This window comes from Osmerus eperlanus, chromosome 7 (assembly GCF_963692335.1).
Source record: "Osmerus eperlanus chromosome 7, fOsmEpe2.1, whole genome shotgun sequence".
Taxonomy (NCBI): domain Eukaryota; kingdom Metazoa; phylum Chordata; class Actinopteri; order Osmeriformes; family Osmeridae; genus Osmerus; species Osmerus eperlanus.
The window spans coordinates 20414611-20434230 of NC_085024.1; the positions used below are offsets into that span (position 1 = coordinate 20414611).

The 19620-nt window shown below is 41.8% G+C and overlaps 2 protein-coding genes across 4 annotated transcripts; both read right to left on the reverse strand.

Annotated features, from left to right (window-relative positions):
- Positions 1-313: 313 nt before the first annotated feature.
- Positions 314-14058, reverse strand: LOC134023992 (T-cell surface glycoprotein CD4-like). Its single transcript, XM_062466357.1, has 11 exons — positions 13934-14058; positions 7262-7368; positions 5539-5609; positions 5128-5277; positions 4804-4950; positions 4408-4668; positions 3881-4267; positions 3129-3398; positions 2583-2689; positions 2403-2452; positions 314-1797 (listed from the first exon to the last, which is right to left on the reverse strand). The coding sequence occupies exons 3-11, from the start codon at positions 5594-5596 to the stop codon at positions 1767-1769; spliced, it is 1461 nt and encodes a 486-aa protein (XP_062322341.1). The 5' UTR covers positions 5597-5609; positions 7262-7368; positions 13934-14058; the 3' UTR covers positions 314-1766.
- Positions 14059-14959: 901 nt separating this feature from the next.
- On the reverse strand, positions 14960-19543 carry LOC134023993 (hemicentin-1-like). 3 transcript variants are annotated; one of them, XM_062466358.1, is made up of 9 exons: positions 19389-19543; positions 18257-18291; positions 17972-18151; positions 17428-17562; positions 16383-16616; positions 16190-16252; positions 15933-16105; positions 15537-15604; positions 14960-15383 (listed from the first exon to the last, which is right to left on the reverse strand). In XM_062466358.1, exons 2-9 carry the CDS (start codon positions 18279-18281, stop codon positions 15311-15313), a joined length of 951 nt encoding a protein of 316 aa, XP_062322342.1. In that variant the 5' UTR covers positions 18282-18291; positions 19389-19543; the 3' UTR covers positions 14960-15310. The 3 variants fall into 3 exon arrangements, with proteins under 3 accessions (XP_062322342.1, XP_062322344.1, XP_062322343.1); XM_062466360.1 differs by having other exon boundaries at positions 14960-15380; positions 19389-19542; XM_062466359.1 differs by lacking the exon at positions 19389-19543 and adding an exon at positions 18375-18482.
- Positions 19544-19620: the final 77 nt, after the last annotated feature.

Sequence of the window (19620 nt, forward strand, 5' to 3'; positions counted from 1 at the left end):
ACCCGAAGGCAGCACAATGGTTAACAAGTCAATCTGTAGAAGGTTCCAGCACAAAGTAACCTGAAAACTCAGTCATGGTTTCTTGGTAGTTCTGAAGTGTGATCAAACTGTGATCAAACTGCCAGATCATGCTTAGGATTAGAGAGAAGACTCTGATCCTTCAGCCATAAGTAAATAATGATCAAACGTAACATCTCCCCCACAATCCCAATATAACAGACGGTGGTGCAATATTATGACATTCAATCCAAGTTTAGTTATATCGGTCCATGCCCTATGCCCAATAACTAGAATCAAATCAAATGTTTTCTTTATTTGCTCACACAGCTTCCCATTCCAGCCTCCTGTCTCTGATTCAGTATGTTTCTGAAATCTGTACTTTCCATTCCCCTCACTACATAACCACACTCCGAGCTGAATAATATGTTCAGCCTAGCAACACCAGACCTTGCCGACTCGTCCTGGAGGCTCGGATGCTTCACATCTGTCAGATGGCGTCCATCCAAGCCCATGGAGCCAAGCTGTTCCCAGCACCACTGACTCGGGAGGAACCCCAGAGCTACTGTGCCTGTCTCACCATGGTGTTCTCACCCCTACTGGTGTGCACTACTTACAGTAACTGTTACACAATATTCGAAAGTTTACAGACATAATCTCAATGGTGTGGAATATGTTCGTCTGTGTTGTTTGCCCACATTGCCATTATTTCTGTCGTCAGGCCTGGTTTGTTTTCGGAACTAAATCAAATAACCTTTTGAACTCTTACACTGCTTGCTTTCTTTTCTCATTTGAGGTCATGAAGGCACAGTCGGTAATATGTTCTTCACGTGTTTATTTTATGTGGCAAAATATAAAAAGATGTAATAGGGTATATAAGTTCTATACGGATACACTGATATGTACATATATACATCCTTGGATATGTATGTATATGTATATATACGCTGCGGTAACTGTGGAGCTCACAGGCTTTGACCCGGCCAGGGAGCGGGAATCTGGGATACTTCCCCTTGATCACCTGACCCCAGGCTCCAGGGTTGCCACAACACATATACTTCTATGATTATAAGGTAAAAAGCACAGGCTCCAGGGTTGGATCACCTGACCCCAGGCTCCAGGGTTGGATCACCTGACCCCAGGCTCCAGGGTTGGATCACCTGACCCCAGGCTCCAGGGTTGATCACCTGACCCCAGGCTCCAGGGTTGCCACAACACATATACTTCTATGAATATAAGGTAAAAAGCACAAAAACATTGTTTTTTGTGTGTCTTTTTGGCATTATTCAAAGCCAGAGGGAAAAACTGTGTTAAAAATTGATGGGTTTTGCAACTCAGCAGGCGACCATTTTAATTTATGATTAAATTAAAGCTTGTAGCATAAAACCCTTGGTAATCCCTGTGAAAACACCACAAAGACTGCAAAATGAAATTACATGCAATTCAATAAAATCAGTAGAACAAGAATATATACAAACTGTATGTCCAGTTGATTTAGATAGTATTCTCTCGTGAATAATTCATCCCCAAACATCCATATCCGTTCTATTTTCTCTCTCTTGACCTCTTTTTCATTAAAAACGTATTTCACACGTGTAGACCTGATGGCAATGTCATCCTGAGTTTGTGAGCAATTGTTCCTTTGTGGTGGTGTTCTAGAATCTCTGTTAGACGCTCTAGGTCCTGTAGAATCCCTTGGGCTTCGGCCTGTATCAGAATCAAAACAATTGTTTCTTTGTGGTGGTGTTCTAGAATCTCTGTTAGATGCTCTAGGTCCTGTAGAATCCCTTGGGCTTCGGCCTGTATCAGAATCAAAACAGTTTTAGTCAGCAGAGCAAGACAGAAATCCCTTCCACTTTCCTCCCCAGGGGGCGCTTTGGAGCCAGTGGCAAAAAAATAAATAAAAACAGTGATTGAAAAATTGCATAAAAATTCAGGCTAACTTGTTAAATTATTAATTTTGTTTTAAGGGACTGAAATCATGAAAAGATGTTCTGTTCTGATCCAGTCTTCTGACGTCAATATCTAAGTACTTACATGAAATCCACTAAAGTCAACATTTGAAATTAAGAATGTTTCAACGGTTTTGCTGGAGAAGGGGCCAGCCTTGTCTTTGGACTAAACCTAATCATATGAGGGAGTCAGGTGGCTGAGCGGTTCGATTCCCGGCAGTGCAAAATGACGTTGTGTCCTTGGGCAAGGCACTTCACCCTACTGGCCTCGGGGGGAATGTCCCTGTACTTACTGTAAGTCGCTCTGGATAAGGCAACACAAGGGAACTAGATTGTGTGGCTTTATTGAGACAGAAGGCTGATCTATGTAGGACAGACTACATATACATATTTCAATAACCGCATCACCTTCAAGGTCATTGGACAGCTTTAAAACAAGAAATGACTACTCACTCTTTGCAGCGGCAGAATTTGTGCTTCCTTCGCCTTGGCATCGTCCCTCGCTAGAGACCGACACACACAAACACATTTATGTGTGCAGTATATATACTGTATGTGTGTGTATATAAATAAAGACAGAAAGAAAGATGAACATTTTTCATGTCCTGAGTCAAATATATCTGACAACTTTACCTGTTGCCGCCGCCGAAACAGGATGACGGTGAGGATGAGGAGGAGGATGAAGATGACAGTGGCAGCACAGATCGTCACCAGCAGCCACACGTCCATGGGGGCTCGCTCTGTCACCAACAGACAATCGTCATCGTCACACAACACACACTAACGTTCTGGCTACACATCTGAATTCATTGGTTTCGGTCAGGCACACAACACACAGTATACACTGTGTCAGCCTACATGAGGCTGAGGCCTCATGTAGGCTGAGGCCTCATGTAGGCTGAGGCCTCATGTAGGCTGAGGCCTCATGTAGGCTGAGGCCTCATGTAGGCTGAGGCCTCATGTAGGCTGAGGCCTCATGTAGACTGAGGCCTCATGTAGGCTGAGGCCTCAGGTAGGCTGTGGCCTCATGTAGGCTGAGGCCTCATGTAGGCTGAGGCCTCATGTAGGCTGAGGCCTCAACACATTTACTACCACACAGCACCACGCCCTGGCCGCATGGAGACCGTGAAACACAATAACGCGGTTCTCTCTCCTTCCCCTTCCACTTCCTGAGCTCACCGATCTTCAGTGTGATCTCTGCTGTCGTCAGCTTCTCCTCCTTCCTCCACAGCTCGCATTTCCATCTGCCGCGGTCGCCACTGCCCACTTCCTGGATGGTGAGGTGGGTGGAGTTGAGGGCGGGGCTCTGAGAACGCGAGGAGGTTTGGCTTCCTCTTTGCGTCGGACGGATCCACTTGACGCTCAGATCAGCGGCCATGGGACGGCCCAGGCTGCAAGTGAGGTTAACATCCTGACCAATCAGAAGCTGTGGTCCACGAGAGGATATAACTGTCATCGGGAGGGAGAGAGAGACAGAGAGAAGGGGGGGAGAGAGAGAGAGAGAAGGGGGGGAGAGAGAGAGAGAGAGAAGGGGGGGGAGAGAGAGAGAGAGAGAGAGAGGAAGAGATCCCGAAGAAAGGAGAAAAAAATTAAGATAAAACAAGATGATTGAAATGGGACATAAAACAGGCAAATATACATGAAAAAGATCAGGTTAGCATTCTTTCTGTTCTAGCTAGCAGAGACGAGAGAACTGGCAAGGTGCAACAAAAAGAATCAACAGATACTTAGGGAATGACTAGCACAACAAGCCTGATCCAATACTAGACTTGACTGATAATGAAGTACAGTGCCAGAGATTACAGAAGAAAAGAAGAGATAGGAGTAGAAAACACGCAAATACGTGACAAAACGTGATTGCGGGTCGCCGATTGTGGGTCAGGGTGAGATTTTACAAGGTGTCTACAGAACTTTCACATCAGCTCACTCACCTTGCAGGACCTCCAAATGTATCACCCTCTTCAGTGTTTTGTCGCCTTTGAATTCCAGAGCACAGGTGTACTCGCCCCTGTCGCCCTCGGTCACCCCGCTCCACTGGAGGGAGAAGTCGAAGTTGTTCTTCTGCGGAGGTTGGAGTACTGGGAGTTTTTTATCACTCTTCAGGAGAGACTCCCAGGTTGGAGGGGGCCCCAGGGCAAGGAGCTTCTTCGGCTCCCCTGAGGGGAGGCCTGAGGCTCGGCCCGGGGTGAAACTCCAGTAGGCTCCCTTGATGCCTTTCTCCTTAAGCATGGACACGTTAAACGGGATTGAGCAGGGGATGAGGGGTGAGAGGGAGGAGGTAGAGGTGTAGATAGGCTGTTTTGGTGCAGGGGAGAGATCTGAAGAGCACGGGGGGGGGGGGTGGGGGAGAAAACAGAAAGAAGGAGAGAGAGGATAAGATAACTTTAAGCAAGAACAACACAATATCATGGTATAAGTGTGTCCTGCCATTACAGTTTGAGGCAGATGCAATACTCACCCACCACCACTACCCAGGCGTTAGCAACGTACTGCTGGTTGTCAGATGTGACCTCACAGAGCCACTGCCCATGGTCCTTTCCACTGACGTTGCTCACAGTCAGACTGATCCCATTGGGTACCTGGACCCTGTTGTCCTTTGACAGGTCTCTTTTCTGGGGACCCAGCCATTTCACTTGCCGCTTGTCAGGACCCTGCAGATCACAGCGTAGAGAGAGGGTCTCCCCAGCCAAAAGGGACGAGGGGGGCGGCTGCACACTCACTGAGGGAGGAGGAGGGGGCAGGGGGTGGGGAACACGTCACATGGTCAGTAGACTGTATCTGATCAATGAGCAGTTTTGATGGTACATGACCGTACTTTCTGTTCATTTATATTAGATCTTTCTTTGACTCTTACTGGTGCGGAGAGAGTATGTGGTTGAGGATCTGAGCGTGTTCCCCATCCTCAGTTCACAGTTGAATGATTTGTTGAAGTCCTCCGATCTGAGTTGTGAGATGATCAGGGAGTTTTTAGACAGCGACACACGGCCTTTCCACTTGTCACCTGACAGGAAGGAATTCATAATTCTATTATAATTGTTTTAGATTACATTATAAATATGTATTTTTTTTTAATTATATCTAGCTTTATTTTCTGAACAGTTTTTCAACAATTTGAGAAACAAAATACCAAGAGCTACCACCCAATTGCAGAATACATCAAATAGACCATGTTACTCACTTTTTTTCTCAACACCATAAATGTTTTTAGATATTACTTCTTGTCCGTCTGAGTACCAGTCCACGTATAAATCGCTTTCAGACTCTGTCCTGAGAGTGATCTGTCCTCCCACCTGACCATACGCCACAACGTTCACTGCATCCACAGCCCCTGCAAGCACCGGACAAACAGAACATGGGTCATTTCCTGTCCTGTCCTAATTGATAGTTACATTTATTGACGTTACATCTATAAAATATCGAAACATAGCGAAACATTGCTTACATTTACTACAAACCGCACCTAAACTATTGGTGGTCAGATAATAAAATGATTAGGGGTAGGATACAAATTTGACATATATTGACGAATATCATTGTTTGTCTATCTTTACCCAAGTGAAGAGGGACCGTATAATCCGCATAATCTCACCTGTTGTTGAGATGAACAAAACTATGAGCATGGAAAGACGGCCCCAAAAATCCTTCATTTTGATCGCTGCACTATAAAACAAAAAACAGCAAATCCAGATTTAGAGAGCCATGTAACATTTGATAACTGCTCATTGGGACACAACAGTAATTTAAGCCTATAAACAAAAGAAAATCACATATTTAAATCAATCCATTACTGTAATCTGTACTGAGAAGCTATCAAAAAATATAAATGACTGAGACGGTGTTCATCTTTATTTTATGCTGTAATTTTTAACTTTTAACAATTTAAAATGTGTTCTTTAATTATTTTTATTTTTTTAAGATTACACAAAAGAAATAGCGGTCACGTGTACAGTCTGTTTATCTTTACGATGACGTTGATGACGAGGGTAAAAATAACGAGAGGAAGGGGTTTGTGGTGGTCTCTGATTTCAAGAGATTGTCAGAAAGAAACAGGAGAGGAAGAGCTGAGAAATACAAGAAAAAAGGCAGAAGCTTTTGTGGTGGGCTTCGGTTGAAAGATGTGAGGGGAGAGAGAGTGTGTAGAGGGCGTGGGTTGTGGTGGGCCCTGATTTGGTGAGGTGTAAATTCCTACGCTTGTTTTACATCTCGTCTCCTCCCCCTCTAATTTACACCCCCTTCTTCCTCATTTATTCCACGAAATGCGTATTTCTCCACGCTTGACTTGTGAAAAAAAGAGACCACACTGCCGCTAGTATAGCAGGAGTGTGGTAAAGTGCGTTTTTTTTATGTATGTTGTGTATGGTTGAGTGATGCTTGTGGGTATGTAAAATTCTGGAGTATCAGAGTTCAGACAGACTTTAAATGTGATTTACCCAGATAAGAAAAGAAGTACTGAGATGTTATTTGATGCTATTGGCATGATATTTTAGATAAGTAGAGATCCTGGACAGTAGGATGAGAAAGGGCCACTCAGACTGGCAGGTCAAACACTTGAGTAGGGTGAGCAAAGAATAGTGCTTAAGTGAAAGAAGAGGAAGCAACAAGAAAAAGAAAGAGAAAAGAGAGAGGGAGGGAGGGAGAGAGAGAGAGGGAGAGAGGGAGAGAGAGAGAGAGAGAGGGAGAGAGAGAGAGAGTGAGAGAGAGAGAGAGAGAGAGAGAGAGAGAGAGAGAGAGAGAGGGGAGGGAGAGAGAGAGAGAGAGAGAGAGAGAGAGAGAGAGAGAGAGAGAGAGAGAGAGAGAGAGAGAGAGAGAGAGAGAGAGAGAGAGAGAGAGGGGGGAGGGAGAGAGAGGGGGAGAGAGAGAGATCACAGCTGAAGAGCTAACCCAGAAAAGCATGATCAAGTCTGTGGTCAGGGCGGAGGTTCAGTAGCAGACAAGAAGAAGTGAGAAAAAGTGAGGGGGGGAGGAGGGGAGAGAGGGAGGGAGGTGAGGATGAAGGGAGGGGATGAGGGAGGGAGGGAGGGGAGGGGGGGGGGAGGGAGGGTATACTGTAGAGAGAGAGGTGAATAGGAGGAGGCTGGAGAGACAGGGATGATTAGTCTGTGATCCCCTACGGATAAAACAATTGTTCTAATACATTGTTCACTTTAGCTAACTTCCAGATATTTTTCTGGAATGACGAATGAGTATCAGAAAACAATATTTCAGTTACATTCAGTTTACAGATTCAAATCATTAACTACATTTATAGGAGGGGTGGCAGCGCACCAACATAAAACAGTTGTTAAAAATAAGTTTAAAATGTTTATACTCACAAGAAATCGTCGAATGTCACTTGTTGATTATTAAGATGCTTGTGTTGATCATCAGTGTAAAGACTCTGCTTTTATACCTTGTAGCGCTTCCGTCACAGCTGATTGGTCTATAGCGTATCAGGAAACACACAATTATTGGTTAAGAACATTCAGATTCATAAATTACCTTATTGATTGGATGACGAGTTGGAACGGATGTATGTTAGTTGAATGTAAGTTTTCTTCTACCATAAAAGCACCAACCCACTAAAAGTACAATGTACGTTAATTTATTAACGTATTTTCACACTAACAGCAAGTATTTAGGAAGAAATGTTTGCCAAATTGTTATGTTAATAAAATATACGCCATAAGTGCAGTACATGTTAACGCAGAGTCTAGCTGACATGACGCATAATTACAAGGCATTACAAGGTCTTTTTAGCTTCAATTTATAAAAAGAATACATCATTTGATACAAATGGCTATTGTACAACAAAATGAATTCATAGAAATGTTTTATAATGATTTGAAGGAGTGTACGGGTTACCAATTTACATGTGGTCATTACAACGTCTTGACATGATTGCAAAAGTAATTACATACATAATTACAACAGTTTGATAAGTAATAATGATTTGATATTTAACTAACTACACAATAACAAATATGTAATGGCTGCTGAATGCAATACAAACGTTGCATGAACACTTTGGATCCATTTAAAGCCAATTGTTTCAACAAAGACTATGGTTCCTAAAAGATGAGACGACTACAGCTGTCCAAGAGAAGAGTTTTATGAATTATTGCCAAGGCAACTACTGACACAGCACATACCCAAATGCTTCCCTAAACTGTATTTACTTTTAAATGGTTGTCCGTTAATCTAATTATTTCCACGGTAACGCTTTCATAGCCAACAAAATGTTTTACCAAATACTCAAATTTTTTAATCATAATTTTAAAATGCTAAATTCTGCTAATTAATCAATGAGCATTCCAGACGAAAGGTAACTTGCTATTGAGATGAATAAAACATTTATTTGACCAAATAATCAAATATGTAATTATAATATTCAAATAATAAATTCTGTTAATTAATCAATGAGCATTCCAGACAAAGGGTAACTTCCTATTGAGATGAAATTAAAAGTAAAATCCAAAGATAACTATACATTTTCACCTTCAAGGTAGAGCAATATTAATAGTAAGGATCAAATTACGTGTAGGCAATAAGACGTTATATCAAAGTAACTGTCTCTAACGCTCCACCAACGTCTTTACTGCATTCAATTTAACGTTCCATTCCAAATCAAGCGTAAATTTATAAATACATCGAAATCAACTTGAATTTAGTCAGCAACACAGCTTCTGTAACTGAACTTTGCAATTATTTCAGGGAGTGTCGTCTACCGGATGGATTGACTTTCTCACACAATTAAGTTAATAGACTCTAAGACTCACCATGATAAATAACTCTTATTAAGTGAATTCAAGCACATATCATATACACTGCTGTCCACTGTATGTGTCGAGAGACACCTACACATATTCTTTACTCTCAAACCGAGGGTCCGGTTCACTCTCTGTAGAACAGAAAGGCTTGTTAAGCCTACACTCCACCTGTGTTCCTCTGAGTTCTCACTGTAGTTACTTTCAGAGTTATCCACTTAAAGGCCAACTTCAGAAGTTCACAACAGAATTGTTACGTTTGCTTTGGTCTGTATAGGTGTTGTTTAAAAACAGTGTGATGCTCTTTCAGGCTCCGTGCTTTTGTTCAGCCGCAGGGTCACACGGTCCACATGACTACGGTCTATAGCGCATACTCAGAGAGATGGTACAGAAAATGAAGCGATAGAGAGACACTACCAATGTAGTCTCCAGCAAACTCCAATCTACAGTTTGCCCTATTTGCAGGCAGGGACAAAGTAGTTGCAGACTAGGGTGATATTCATTTTGGTTCAAAACATGGTCGTTTCATGTTCTGTTTACGCATTTCTCTGGAGATTCAAACCAAGTTGGGTTTAAAGTTTTAGTTTAAATGACTTTACGAAGTGCAAATTTCTAAGCATGCATTCCTAGTGTTGCCTGTCAGTGAGAGCCTATGAATTTTCAGCAGATTAGAGGGTCTGTGTTCTGTGCTGTTCTGTTGAGACGGGATGCTCAAGCAGGTGGTTTAGCGACATCAACCACAACAAGGACCGAACAAACATGTGACTCGCGTCTCATCCATCTCACTGAGGTTTCTACTCTTTTCATGCTCTACCTCTCCGCCTCACTCTGTTCTGTGTTTAAAAAAAAGAAGAAAAAAAAGGTTGTGAACTTTCAACTGTTCTCTCTCTCTCTCTGTCTTTCGACCTCTCCTTTTCAACAAGCTACCATGCATCCATTTCTCGGTTCAATGAAACAGAGCAAGGTTGTCGTAAAGGTCTTGACAGACGGCATGGTTTTTGTCACATGTGTTGTGAACTGTCCTGATTCGATGTGAGCTAATTACCTTACAGAACACACAGAGCATGCAGCTCCGATCAGCATCTCAGGTGCTGATCGATCTAAAGCAGAATGTGTCTGCGCTTGCTCGTTTTCGGTTCGATGGAAAATACCTGAGAGTTGAGGACTCCCTGGTTAGTCAGGGCCCCAATGAAGTTGGCGTGCACCACACAGAGTCATTACTGAAAAAGAAAAAGACTGATAGCGTGGGCTAGGGGAGAGAAAGAGGAGGTGATTCACTTTTTCGAGATGTCCCTGCTTCGCCTCATCATGACCTCCCACAGTCTTTCCTACGTTGGGTCTCCCCTTGTTTTGCAATTGTTCGGTCTCTAGGCATCTACACATTTTAAACTTCTAAAAGCTCTCTCTCTCTTTCTCTCTCACTTTTAAAATGGCTATTTGGGGGGTCCACTGATGTTGGAACTGGGGTGTGTATGCTCATCAGAATGAAAGAAAACTTGAGAGGTCTACAGACACGACTTGGTAAGCTTGTCTGTCTCTGGTTCAATGATAACTTGGGCTTCTCTATATAGATAAATGTCAGTGGAAACACAGGTTAGGGATCACAAACAAGTGACATTTTGGTCCAAGTGATTGTGAAAATATTTTTGTCTGTTGGTTTTTTAAGTGGAAGTTTATCATGAAGTGTTGTGCAAGAGAAGACAAATACAGACTCAGTGTTCCTTTCACGCTGTTTTTGAACTAGTTGTGACTTATTATGGATTATAAACTGTTCTAGTTACAGACAAACAATAGGTAATGAGTGTAGGCACATACCAACCAGGAAGACACTAAATAGATGTAATTAAGATGATGTGGCTTCATATTTTACATACAAATGGTAATGTAAGTGGAAAAAATGGAGGGTGGAACAAACGTCAAACAAAACATCTCAGTTTCTGTTTGAATGGAGACTAATGGAGACGGAGGTTAACAGAGAAAGGGTGGAGAGGGATGTATTTGTGTTCTTTGTGAAATTATGAAAAAGGGAATCCTTATGTCACATGCAATAAAAACTCCTTCGCTCACCTAGTTTTGGAAAAACGAGAACATGTTTAGAGAGAGAGGAAGCACCTGGCTCAGCTCGACAAAAACTTCTGTGGCCGTGTAGGGGGAGTCCAGAACCATGCTTTTGTTTATTTAATGATAGTAACGTATTTGATAGAGAGTAGACTAATACTGTTATGAGAATAGTTCAAAGTAATTGGAATGATGAATACTCTGGAGTGATGTGTTATTAAATGCCCATGCCAATCTCAAACCCTAAAAGAAACACGTTTTAAACCAGAAGTTTGTTTACAAATTACTGAATTGGTTTACGTCCCACTTCACGACAAGGTTGGAGAGATCGCATTGATTGGTAACTTTCAAGACGCAACCACATCATGTACTGAACATCCATATTTACATTTGATGTTAAAGTAATCCATGAGGTACATGAGACCGATGCAACTCTATCAGAAATATATCAGAATCCCCCAAACGACGCTCCTCACCAGATGCGTTGCACATATTTAGGTGTCATGAGGTGATTTTACAGAAGTCATATTTATGACACAATTCTTAATTAAAGAGAGCGCAGTGAATTCATTGCGTGTCGGCCTGCCAGGTCAAGGGTCAATAATTTTTTTTTTTTACTGCAATAAAGAAATACCCAGAATTTCTTTCTTTTGTAAAAGCAGAAACTGATGTGGTATCCAGTTGCATTAAAAGTCCCTAACAAAAGGATTGTTGTTGATCTTACTTTGTAGAATGTATTATCGAAGAACTTCAGCTGTGAAAGCTATAAATATAATATATAGATAATCCTATCTCTATGGTTTCACATTTCTAGAGGCATTATTTCAGTATATATGTAGAGGATGAGTCTAAATCTGGGTCCAGGTTAACAGGGTTGGACAGCGGGCCCATCTCATTCTGCAGAGCACAGAGTTGAGCGTGTGTTTAGTCCCTGATGGGCCTGTGAATACTCCAAACTGGACAAATTCACATCTTGAAGGTTCACTAACACGTCCTGAGTATCTCTGTGGGAATTTGATCTTCTACATAAACTGTTAGAAGTGTCAGTTGGCAAATTACAAAAAATGTAACACAGTATACATTTTTCAGGAATGTATTTGATTGCCTTTCGAGTTTATCACCACAGGTATGACACACACAAGGTCGTTATTACAGAGAGCTATCAAACATTCTTGAAGTACGCGTTCTGTGAAATATATACAGACAAGAACTAAGCTTTTTCAATGAGAGGTTGACGGTCACTAGTGCCCTTATTTAATTGAATTAAAATAATGCTGTTGACTGGTGTTGCTGTGGAGATCTGAACATGAGAAGTGTAAAATCTTTTTTTGTCTTTTTTTAAGATGTGTAGTCATAGCAGCCAAAACAGAAGGCAAACTGTAGCTTATCACAGAACATACTATGTGAAATTCTGTTGTATTTGATGAAAATCCTGTGAATCTCTGTGGGAGCGAACAAATGTGTTATTTATGCATTAATTTCAGTTAACACTGCTATCTTTTAAAATTGTTATGTTTTTTCATTTGAACAATAACCTTACCATCTTAGTAATCTTGTAGAATCCTTGAGTAGGATCTTGACTGCTACAGGTCAGTTACTAGGTTCAATATACAGCAGGTCATATTGAACATTGGCTATTGATGACGGTTGTATCATGATGTCAGAATGACTACAGAAAGGGTTTGGGAACATTTTTCAAAACCTCGATAAAAACTAAAATTCTAAATATTATTGCGAGTATCCACCATAGTATAGGAAGAGAATTATTACATAAAATGTTAAAAATAATTTTGAAAGAATTCTAATAACGCCTATTTCTGTCTATATAAAGGACAACATTATATTGTGTGGCGGTGAAGGTATAAAATCGAGTATTGAAATAGTATTGGCTAAATAATATGCAGAGACACCCCAACAAAGGAAATGTGTCTCTACTCTAAAGTTATTATATGTCATAAAGTTTATAAAAGTCCAAATGAAAGATATTTTGTTGAATGCAACGTGGTAAAGGGCGCAAACAAGCAACAAGCTCCACACATTCACAGAAAGACTGCCAATGTACAAAAATACACATAAAAGTTTGCTTATCACAGTCCCTGGCATGTGGCCCCACGGTTTGTGATCTGGGGCCCACGGCATGTGATCTGGACACAGGTGACACTACGAGAACCGGGTTCATTTCCAGCGTCCACCATTTTCCCCCCTCTTACCCCATCTTGCTCATCTGTCTAAATTAAAATACAAAATCCAGACTCTGACAAGAGCGTGCGAGTGTCGTTCTCTCTGCTCTTGGACGTCCTACGGCGAGAGCCAAAGGCCAGGAGGATGCTGAACGTAAATCACGGATCTCGCTGCTCAGTCTCTGGAACTAACCCAACAACTGGGGGGTGTCTGATCTCACATTCTCACCCCCAACTCTCAATGCTTTATGATAAGACAACTAACCCAGTCAGTATCTGTTTACTTTAAAAATAGATTAAATAATCAGCAAAGTAATAATTTCCTTAATGCCATACTATCACTCATCCCACTTCCGCTTGAATGTTTTAGGTTTGTGTGCCGTAGGTATGGAATGTCAAAAAAAAGAGCACGGGATTGTTTTGTGTAAAGTAATGCGGATCAAATAAATATTTACAAATGAATGTGCTGCTGGCAAGAACCAACTACAACAACTACAACTACACATCCACCACATTCAAAACATTGTGTTAGGACCTGCAGTATGTACACGGCAACGTGTTTTTAATTTCCCTCTAAAGAATGTTAAGTAATTGAACAAGATCAGTGACTATAGAATATGTGTTTAAGTATACAAGTTAGAACATGCTCTGTACAGTATCATTCCGTACCAACATAGACAATTGCGAAATCATCCACTTTTGCATGGCAGTTATTACACAAGCTCGTTTTGAGCTGTTCTCTACGTCCCTGTAACATGGTTACGGTTCCAACATTTAAACTTCTCAGCTTTCTTGTCATGCATTTAGGACCACAATCGTTAAAACACAGAATTACCTCTGAAGCTCTCCAGCAGCCAACAGGTAAGATATAACAAGGCCATGCTCATGGCACTTATGATTTATCAGTTAATCTATGAAGAATCAATAGATGACAAAGGCCTACTACTGCCATGTTGGCAGTTGGACAAGTTTATCATCAAATGTGTGGATGTGTTAGACTCACCGCTGAGATGTGTTCAGTGCTGAGATGTGTTCAGTGCTGAGATGAATTCTGGTCTGACATCAGATTGTACACACACTGTAGTCACACAAACACACTCACACACAGAGACAGGAAGCTAGACTGCGCTGCCATCCCTTCCCTGTATTGAGGCTCTCTGTGTCACACTCACACACACACACACACACACACTCACTCACACACTCACACACTCTCTCACACACACACACACTCACTCACACACACCCTCACACACACACTCACACACTCTCTCACACACACACACTCACTCACACACACACTCACACACTCTCTCACACACACACACACTCACTCACTCACACACACCCTCACACACACACTCTCTCACACACACACACTCACTCACACACACACTCACACACACACTCACACTCACACACTCTCACACACACTCAGGCAGCGCACGCTCTTGCTCTAAAAACCTGATATCATACCAACTATGTGTATATGTGTATTATGTCTAGAACTGATCCCATGCTAGAGGTTTTCTGGAGGAGCAGGCAATGTAGCGTTTTCTACATAAATGAGGATCTGAATGAATATCAGAATCAAAATCTGAATCAGAAATAGCTTTATTCGCCAATTGAGTTTACACAAACAAGGAATTCACTGTGGCAGGAAGGTGCATACAATAAACATATAAGAATCTTAAATATAAACTTAGAAAAGGGTTAGGGTTAGAGAACTGAAGGACAGATCCACAAAGTGGATGTATCAACACAAACTCCAGCAAGTCTTCCTTGTATTCAGTGTTTAACACACAGGCCAGTGTGTTGTGTTATGTTTGTCACAGGTGTTTGTGACTATCTTGGTGTGTGTGTGTGTGTGTGTGTATGGTCGTGTGACCACTGTTACAAGCACCTGTCTGCATTTAACTGCACCAGTTAGCGATAGAAGGTATCTGTATACAGTATAAAAAAGCTTGTTGTTGAAAGCAGACTGTGTTAAGGCAAAGAATAACAACCTTGTGAAACGTAAAAATATAAAAACTAAAATGTCATCGACATTTATTGACCAGAAGAAAAAACATTCAGACAAAATTATGATTCCTTTTATTTTATGTAAAGTTACACATTTAAAACATTGTCTAAATATTCCCAGCCAGTCCTGATACAGCAGTAATGTACTATATGAGCAGTATATTTCTTTTATGAAAGCAAGTTACAAAAAATACATCTTTATTATGGACAGTTATAAGCAATTTTGACCACGTTCTCTCTCGACGTTTTTTTACACTTCATCCTTCCGCTTCAGTCTCTCTCTCTGACTCTCCCGCTCTCTTTTTCTGTCTCCTTCTAAGTCGATCTACCTTCCACTCCCTCCATTTGATCTACCTGTTTAGTGCTGTTGCTTGGCAACAGGAGATGGCTTCTGTCTGGGTCTTCCTTTTGGAGGGGGACCCACAGCCCTGCTCAAACAAACACAACAAAACTTTCCTAAATTCACAGTTTCTGTACAACGTACTGTTATTAACAGGTCACTTTCTCATCTACCATAACTACAAGTCCATCTTGTCAGTTGTATGGAATCTGAATTGGTTGAGGAAGTAAACTGGAGTATTTACTTGGTGCAGTGGCAGTATTCATTGGGCTTCAAAGGTTGTCTGACGGTTCTCAGCTTGCGGCCTCTCCTCTGCACAAGAAGAAAAAACGATTATAAAACAATACAAGCAAGTATTCGTTTTCTTTATTTCTCAATTCCCTAAATACATTTGTCAATTAAGCATATGATCAAGCTTCAGTACTTAGGTATTCCGCTTTCCCGGAGGCAGGGGCGCCACTAGGATTTCTGGACCCCCCCCGGCTAATTTGTACTCCAAGCCCCCAATATCAAAACCATACAGGACAGTATGGGGTTCCGCTGGCCCCCCCTGTGTGACTAGGGCCCTCATCCTAATCTTGCCCCCCGCTACGGTGCCCCTGCCTTGAGGTGAAGTGTCCGCACCCTGTCTTCACCCTACCTTCATCCTTCTGTTTCTGCGCTGCATGAGGACCACCAACACCACCAGCAGGATCAGCACCAGGCCTCCGGCCCCCACTGCTATCCACACCCACAGGCTCAACCCCCACAGAGACAGTCCCCCCTTGCCGGGTACACCCACCTCCCCTCCTTCAGGCTGGAGGACAGCGCTACCTGGGAGAAACAGACACATAAAGGGTTTGTTATCATGGTATGGAATGAGGAAATACTTTATGTGGTTCAGCCAGAGTTACGTACAGTTGAGGCATTGAGTCACTGTGACATCTCTTGGTCCAGAGGGTGGGACTGTGGGTTTGGAACCTGAAAAAGCACAGTCACTGTGTTATCAGCTACACATTATTTCGACGAAGAACCTTAGGTCTTACATATAACACGTGCTGATCAAAACCTGTTAGGAGTGGGGGGTTTAGAAGTACTGAGACAACCGTACTTTGCACACGAATGTTCACGATCTCTTGATGGATCTCCTCATCCTTAGAGATCCGACAGGTCCAGTCCCCAGCATCCTCCAGGGTCACATCGCTGAGCTGGACCTGCCCAGAGGACTCTGCGAGCTCACCGCCCGGACGCAGCCACTCCACCTTGGGCTTGGGCTCCCCAGTCACCTGGCAGTGGAGAGAGGCAGCAGTGCCCAGCAGGATATCATTGGAAGGGGACACTGAGGCTAGGGTCAGCAGGGGGAGGGGATGAAAAACAAAGTGTAGAGAAGCAGAGGAAGGAAGGAAAACAAGAGATGACATGTATAGGGAGTCAGGTGGCTCAGCGGTTAGGGAGTCGGGCTAGTAATCTGAAGGTTGCCGTTTTGATTCCTGGCCGTGCCAAATGACGTTGTGTCCTTGGGCAAGGCACTTCACCCTACTTGCCTCTGGGGGAATGTCCCTGTACTTAATGTAAGTCGCTCTGGATAAGAGCGTCTGCTAAATGTCTAAATGTAAGTGAGAACCCAGAAATATCACGCGTCCAGTCACATGTACTGTGAGTACAACGGTACTTAGGAATGATTTGCTGGACCTGATGCTAGTTTCCTCCAGGATCACAATGACTCTTATTGAGAGACTTGTTGCTCTTGTTGGTTAGTTGTAACGGATTTAAATTATTGTACTCGCTGTGAAATATTTTACTGTTGATTGCTTTTCTACAGGTACACTCTTATACTTTTTGAGGTTCATGTGGTTTAATTGTTTAACTTGTTTAACTGCATGCTCTTATGGTTCTTCCCTTTGGCACTTATTTGGTTTTTCACAATGTATGCTTCATGGTTTGGCTGCCCGCAATGTTTTGGGCTATCTCGTTGTTATGATCAGTGACCTATGCACTTTTGTAAAGCTCTCTCTTGGAAGTCGCTTTGGATAAAAGCGTCTGCTAAATGCATAAATGTAAATGTAATGGTCAGCTGTCCCTTAGTCGTCTCCCGTGAGAGGAAGAGATGCAGGCCGTGGCATCCGTATAAACGTGATCCGTGAGAGGACTAGTACCTGTAACTATGTAGAGTCTGTGCCTGTGCTCTGTGTTGTCCACCTTGCAAGTGTACAGCCCCGCATGTCCACCGTCTGCACTCTGGATGTCCAGGTATTCTCCCGAACGCTTTACCTGGATGCTGGGGAAATTGCCTAACATGGGAAACAGACAAGGGTCATGACCACATCAATGAGAAGGGCAGAAAAGAAGAACCTGCACAGATTTAGTTTATCTGTAAGTCTATTTACATTTAATCATTTAGCAGACACTCTTATCCAGAGCGACTTACAGTAAGTACAGGGACATTCCCCCCGAGGCAAGTAGGGTGAAGTGCCTTGCCCAAGGACACAACATCATTGGCCTGGCAGGGAATCGAACCAGCAACCTTCTGATTACTATCCCGATTCCCTAACCACTCAGCCACCTGACTTGTATTCATTTATCTACATGTTATATTGTCCTCCATCGGAAAGAACATGTGATATAGAAAGGTGTAACCTGCACAATTAGCAATATGCAATTTTGAATATGATTTTGAATAAGTCGTTGCTATTAGTTTACCTTTAGTCTGTTTTCCAGATCTCCCATTGATCCGTACAATCAAAGATTCCGAGTCACCATGTGTCCACTCTACATTCTGGTTATTGATTTTGACCCCACAGTTGATTTTGGTGGACACTCCTTGTTTCACAAACAAAATTTTCCCTTCTAATGGAACTAGACCGAGAGCTGAAAGGAAGGCTGTGACACAAATGTAGAGGCGAGTTATTGTTATTGTGTCCAACACAGTGACAATCTTCTACAGTAATTGTATATCAAAACAGTGGGTTATATTTTTTCACTCACCACAAAATAAAAACACGGTCTTCATTTTCTTCTTTCTGAAAGAAATTATGAACAGAGATATGAGAAAGAATGATGCATCAGATCAAACTGTACATCAGTGCATTTGAAGTATCCATACTTCCAGTGTGAGAAGCTGCAACATGAAGTCACCACACACAGCTTCTGTTAGGTACGAATCGACATTTGAGGTGCCTGACCACAGCGACTTCCTCTCTCCAGCTCTTTTACTCTCTTTCTCTCCTTCTGAGATAGGTGAATGCATTTTGAAGAAATTAAGAAGAATATAATATTTTAGAGAGAAGTAGATTTGTTTGTATAAATGAAATGACACGACACGTGGCATTGAAGAGGGCTAGATAACGAATAAATTATTAATACATTTTAAACTCATATGATACATACATTAAAGCTAAAATGGAAATGTTAATAGATTGAGATTAAGCCTAATCCAAGAGTATCATAATACTGGTGATCGTAATGAATAAAATACGATTTCAATATTGGAAAAAGTCCCTGCAACATACCAACATCTCAAACCTAAATAGGGCCAACTGAATTCCTTCAGTTAACAAACGTGGATGAAGTTCGTTAAAATTTTAATAAATTATTGGTCAAATTGAGTAGGCACATTTGGCTGGAAACGATACATGTAAATCGTATGGAATTTTTAAATATCCTATAAACATTTTATAAAATCGTAGGCTATAATAGCCTACAATAACTGCTCTCTGCGAGTAAACTGTAAAACAAAAATTTTTTGGCTAATGAACCCATCCATAACTTTTGTATATATTTTTGCTAACAATGCGAAAGTCGAAAAACACGTAATTTTCTATTGAAAATCGTGGTTTTGCATGACCCGTTTTCCTTATTTTGCGTTTTGTTACCTATAGCCTACCTCGGAAAACCCATTCAAATTCAAACTTATACAAATATGAATAACAATTAGGCCTAATCGTTTTTTACAACCACGTTATTATATGTTTGTATGTCTTAATGACAATTGTATCATTTTAACCTAAAGTAGGGTGATATAAGCTATATGCCTAACATTCCAACTCTACAACATTGTCAGATCTTCACAAAAATAGTAACTTATTTATGGTGATTTGTCTAGTTTGGTATTTCTTACCTGCTACTGCAGTTGATCTTTTATTTCTGGCTCTGTTCGACACAACACACTGATTAAGAAGACAGGGTAGAGGATTGAGGAGGTGAATATAGCGGAAGAGATCTGAGGAAACTGCAACTTGGAAAGCTGCAGCATGGAGATGCACAAACGAAACAGGGTCTATACCTTACTGCAAGTGGCAGGAATCCTTCTTTAACACGTTGAAATGTAACGCAATACACGCTACAAGCCT